This window comes from Arachis hypogaea, chromosome 13 (genome assembly GCF_003086295.3).
Source record: "Arachis hypogaea cultivar Tifrunner chromosome 13, arahy.Tifrunner.gnm2.J5K5, whole genome shotgun sequence".
Classification (NCBI taxonomy): domain Eukaryota; kingdom Viridiplantae; phylum Streptophyta; class Magnoliopsida; order Fabales; family Fabaceae; genus Arachis; species Arachis hypogaea.
In genome coordinates this window covers 13,461,050-13,467,272 of record NC_092048.1, presented here as the reverse complement: position 1 = coordinate 13,467,272, position 6,223 = coordinate 13,461,050, and the positions used below count along the sequence as shown (strand labels likewise).

General features: G+C 26.1%; 1 protein-coding gene across 1 annotated transcript; it reads left to right on the top strand.

Annotated features, from left to right (window-relative positions):
• The first annotated feature begins 651 nt into the window (after positions 1–651).
• Positions 652–6,015, top strand: LOC112737328 (probable amidase At4g34880). Its single transcript, XM_025787172.2, has 5 exons — positions 652–1,392; positions 2,455–2,669; positions 3,709–3,954; positions 4,201–4,387; positions 4,989–6,015. Exons 1-5 carry the CDS (start codon positions 805–807, stop codon positions 5,400–5,402), a joined length of 1,650 nt encoding a protein of 549 aa, XP_025642957.2. The 5' UTR covers positions 652–804; the 3' UTR covers positions 5,403–6,015.
• Positions 6,016–6,223: the final 208 nt, after the last annotated feature.

Sequence of the window (6,223 nt, the reverse complement as noted above, 5' to 3'; positions counted from 1 at the left end):
ATAGTTGAAGCTAAACTATGCTATTAATGAAAAGTTTAATTATGTTGATGTGAATATTATTTTAATAGTTGATATTTTATAAAAAAATATAAAATAATATGTATAAATATTTATATAAATATAATGACTAATTTAGTAATTAGAGAGTAACGACTTCTACTAAATAACTTAAGACCTAGTTTGGTAAAGTCTTTTAAAGATTTTTCTTTTGCTTTTTAGAAAGATCATGTGTTATATCTTATAGGTTTTAAAAGTAGAGATGTTTTTAAAAACACTTAAAGATATAATTTTTAAATTAGTTTATATTTATTAAAATTAAAAATTTTAATATAATAATTTAATACATGAATATAAATATTTAAGTTTAATTTATCCTTAACTAAATTATTGATGTTAAATTCATCAAAAAATGTTCTCTATTTATATTTTTCATTGTCATAATTTTAAACGTTAAAATTAGTTTAGCAAATATAATTATCATTATTTATGTTTATAATTCAATTTTAATCTAATAATTTACCATGTTACAACCTTTTAAAAAATATCCGTTTTAAGACAACTTTGATAGTTTACCTGTAAAAAGAAATAAAAGTTTTATCACCTTTAGGCTTTAACTTCTTATATATACACTCCACAAATCATGTGCTTTTTTCTTTCTTTTGAGTTATGATTATACATTTTATTAATCTTCTATTGATAACTATTTTAAGTAATTTAGAGTAAAAATTTGTGCACATTAAAAATAATGATTTGAAATGAAAGGGAGTGAAAGCAAATGGAACTCTATTTAAAGCAACCCTATGCATGGTGCAAACCACACACTACTACTCACTAAAAATTAAAGAAGTAGCTAAAGCTAATATGGCAAAGGCTTTCGTCTTCTTCTCATTGCTGCTTCTTCAAACACTACTCATCATGATCATTGCAACAAGCCATGTTCATGGAATGTTTCAACTAAAAGAAGCAACCATCGACGAAATCCAAAGCGCTTTTGCGCGAAACGAAATCACATCAAAGCATCTAGTTAAGTTGTATAAAGATGAGATCTTTAAAAGAAACCCTATCCTTCGTGGCGTCTCGGATCTAAATCCGGACGCAGAATTTGAGGCTGAGAAAGCCGACGAAGAGCGCTTGGCGGGAAAAAGAGGGACAAAGTTGAGTGGAATACCGGTGTTGGTAAAGGACAACATTGATTTCAAAAAGAAGAAGATGAGTACCACGGCCGGTTCGTATGCGCTTCTTGGGTCGGTGGTGGCGGAGGACGCTTTTGTGGTGAAGAAGTTGAGGGAGGCTGGGGCCATAATTCTTGGCAAAGCCACCTTGAAGCAGTGGAATGGTTTTAGGTCTTACAATATGCCTGGTGGTTGGTCTGCCTATGGTGGCCAAGGCAAGGTAATTAAAATTTTGAGTAATAAATTTAATTAATTAAGATTCTAAATTGGTTAATCATTTTAATTTGTTTTCCTATTTAAAAAAAGGAAAAAATATATAGTTGAAAAAACTTTCTAAGTGCAGGTTTGGAGGTGGCAAGTGGGAGAGAGCTTCTGAAAAATCAGAAATGAAATTCCGCATTAAATGATGAAACAAACTTTAGAAAACACGTACATTGATTAGTTTATATACAACTAATTAACTAACTGGGGAATGCTAGGTAAACAATGACTATCTTGAATAACATGAACAACTACCAATCAAATAAAAATGCACTACATCCTAATTTAATGCTACTAATTAAATTTACTCTTTTAATCCTATTAATTCACATTTACACATTATTCAAAAATGTTGTTGGTTACCTATACTTTTCCTAACTAAACAAACTAAACTACAAGTTTACAGCTAAAAAAATATTATGGACCATCAAAATTTATTGTTTTGATTATTAATTAATTATTAACTCAATTTTTTTAGTTTAATTTTTTTATTTTAATAATTCAATAATATATTTTATCTCATATTTTTAAATATTAATAATTAACTGATGATTAAAAAATAAAAAATTTTAATAATCTTGACATTTTTTCTCTATAATTATGTTCTAACTCAAACAATAACTAACATCTAACTCCAATAGTAAGTTAACCAATACATACTAACTAACTTATCTGGCAGCATAACTAAATATAACTGTCACCAAGTTAGTTATGCTGCTAAATCAGGAAAGTCAATCTATTACTATTCAACCACGACTTTTAACTTCTACTGAGTTATAAAGAACAAGAACTTTATTTTAAAAAAAAAAAAATTTACTAAACTAAATAAATATATCATTTTTTTACAAAATAAACCTAAATATATTATTACAATAATATTTGAAAAATAATAAAAAATTAATTCTAACAGTCTAAAGTTATCTTATTTAATTTTTATTAATTATTACTAAAATAAATATGTAATTACGGATATTATGTTTTTATTTGTGATTAATGATATGGATGCATGGATGGCATGCAGAACCCTTATAACTTGAGCAATGAAGTGTGCGGATCAAGCAGTGGATCAGCAATATCAATGGCAGCAAACTTTGCAACGGTGTCGTTAGGGACTGAAACCGATGGCTCAATAATTTGTCCTGCAGCATACAACTCAATCGTTGGAATCAAACCCACCGTTAACCTCACTAGCAGATCCGGCGTGATCCCTATTTCTCTAAGACAAGATTCCGTTGGGTATATATTGCATCATACAATTTTAAATTTATTACGTCATACAAAAAAAAATTATTTTATAATAATATGCATGCCAATCAAAAAGCACATGCACGCATCACTATATAATATCGCGTTCTTTTGCAATCAACATCACTAATAAAAATTGGATGATGTCAATTGTTTAATCTTATTTTTTATTATACTCTTCTTTATATTTAATTTTGATCTCATTTATAAAATTAATGAAAAGAGATCACACTTTATTTCTTTAAGCGTTAACAAAAATCGTGAGGATCCATTTCTCTAATCAGCATCTTTTTTATTATTTTATTTATCTTAAATTTTAGATATTAAATTATAAATATTTAATTTTAAATTTTAAATTATAATCTTAAATTTTAAAGTTGGCTAATATTAAATAATTACAAATTAATCAATATTAATTAACCAAAAATTAATTCTGTATATTTTTAATTTAATTTATATTTTGACTTTCATTTTTATAATTAATTAGTTGGTCTTTCTTACATAAATTTCACTATCACTATTTATTGCTTTTTGTATTGGGTTAATTAATTAATTTTTAGTTTTGATATTAAATTAAATTTAACAAAATAATTAATATTGTATGTTAAGTATAATAAAATATTTTTTTAATTTAAGATAAAAAATTTAATTTATATTTTATTTCGAAAACTAATATAACAATGAAAACATTTATATATAATTTTTAAATTATTTTCTAAACTTTATTATTGAAGGAAAATGTCTTCTACAATAACAACATCTGTCTCAAGTCATAATACACGGTGAAGATTCACATGAAATTCATAGTGTTAGATAATTTTATTATTTTCATATAAAGATAGTTATACGTGAATTTCTACTATAATATACTTGCTAAATTTTACACATATCTATTTTTATTAATAAAATATTTAATTTTACGGAATTAGATTAGATATACTTGTTCACTTAGGACAAGAGAGAGAAATAATGCATATGACTTCAACAAAAAATATAAACTATTCTAAGTAATTTTTTGTTGGATGAACAGGCCTATGGCTAGAACGGTAGAAGATGCAGTTTATGTTCTTGACGTAATTGTAGGGAAAGATGAGAAAGATGAAGGGACTGTTAATGCCTCAAAACACATTCCAGAGGGTGGCTATGCTCAATATCTGAATCCTCGTGGTCTACAAGGAAAAAGACTTGGAATCTTGAGATACCCTGATTCTTTTAATAATTTTCCTGAAAATTCTGTCGAGAATGCTACATATCAACAACTCTTCCAAATAATGAGGTTCTGCTATACATTACCACTTTACATTATGCCACATTTATACATTTTTAATTTTAACTAAGAATTTAAGTGAAAATTGGTATGTAATTATTTTCATGTGAAATTAATATTTAAAAATCATTATAAAAAAAATTAATATAAGAAAGTATTATATGTTTATATAAAAAAATTAATTAGATGAAAACGAAATTATTTTAGCATAATGTAAGTACATTATTAATTTCTTGTTGAATAATATATAATCAGGGATCAAGGAGCGACACTTGTGGATGACATAGTAATTGAGAAGACTGAAGAGATTTATGAGAATGAAATGATAGCATTGTTAGCTGAGCTCAAGAGAGACTTGAATTCTTATCTGGCAAACCTCGTGTCTTCACCTATGCGATCCCTCACAGATCTCATCATCTTCAACTATAAACACTACGTCCTTGTAAGTATATGCATCATTTTATATAATTATTTATTTATTTATTATTTTCTTACAGATATATATAATGACTTGTATGTTTAGAGAACTTTTTCAAAAATGGACTTTTTAATAAATTTTAAAAGTAAAAAATATTTTACAGTTGGATATAAAATTAACGATTATATTACATTTAAATAAGAAAATTTGTCATTAAATCAATTATTGATATAAAATATATATTAAAATATAAATTAAAATAAAATAAAATATATGTATTTAATATTTATACATAATACATAATGATTAGTTTAGTGATTATTTTTAAACGTGTATGTAGCATTTCTTTAAACTAATTTACATATACTACTTGAAGTAATAACAACTAAAATATCTTATTTTGTCGCTTATAAAATATTTTTTTGTAATCCAGAAAAAATATCTAAAAGATGAAAATATTAAATATATTTATCAATACACATATTAAAACATTTTTTTTATCAAAATGTTGATTTCTTTTTCTCTAAACATATAACGTCACACAAACTAAATCATCAAGATTAACTAACACTTTCAACCGTGCACGTATAGATAATTTATTACTATCTTAATTATCTTGGCACAGGAGAAAATCATTGAATATCCACAAGACATGTTTCTAGATGCAAACAAGTTCGATGGAATAAGCAAAGAAGTTCAAGAAGCAATATCAAATCTAGAAAGACTTTCGAAAGATGGGTTTGAGAAGATGATGAAGGAGAAGAAGCTTGATGCATTGATATATGTGGGACAAAAATTGGTTCCATTTTTAGCGGTTGGTGGTTACCCAGCAATAACAGTGCCTGGTGGATACAACAATGAGAATATGCCATTAGGTGTTTCCTTTGGAGGATTAAAGTATTCAGAACCAACTCTTATTGAAATTGCTTATTCTTTTGAACAAGCTACCAAGAAACGTAGGCCTCCTCCTGATGATGTAATCATACTGCAAGTACCACAAGGCAGGAGCAGCCGAGCAGCTCGATTTAATAAATATTAATAACATAAATATGTCCTAAAAGATTTTGGAATCCACTTCTAGATTTTTATGGTAAAAAATATAAGGTAATTAAGTTTTTAAGAAAAATTTGCGACTACTTATATGTCTTGAGAAAAAAAAAAGTGTCAAGTTCGTTTCTGAAAAATTATAGCATTGAACTTCTAGTTTTTTTTTTTTTCGAAAAAACTTTGTTCAGTGTTATAATTTTTGAAAGATTTATTGTTTTTTTTTTTTCTCAAAGACTTATAAGTTTATTACAAAATTTTCTTAGACTTATTACCTAATATTTTTTTTTTATAAATTAAACGCAAAATCTTTTAGGACTTATTTATGCTATTACTCTATAATAAATTTGTGTGAATTGAATAAATTGGCGAATTAGTTAGAATTGTTGTTTAATATAATGGTACTCACACATTAGGTGATGAGTACAAAGTGTTCTGAGTGATGTGGCTTTGTCATCCCCCTTGTGAGATGAAAGCAATGAAATAAGTAGCATCTTGATGCTGTCAATGTGTAAGTTTAATTAGTTTATTGTTTCAAGTTTTCTGATGTAAGCACATGATTTATGTCATAAATTCACAATATTTTAATAAAAAAATATTGCTTAAAATCTTATAGTTATTAAATGCTTTTTTTTTTTTTCATGATATCTCTTAATTTGGTAGGTTAAGAATTAATCCGTCATATATCGAAACTCTATTTAAAAATTTGTTGTTGAACAATGGTTACTACTTACTATACAACAAAGCAAAATTCGAACCACTAATGGTTGCTTAGCTAGATTAATAGTCTACCAACTAAAGTAATCTAAATTGGTT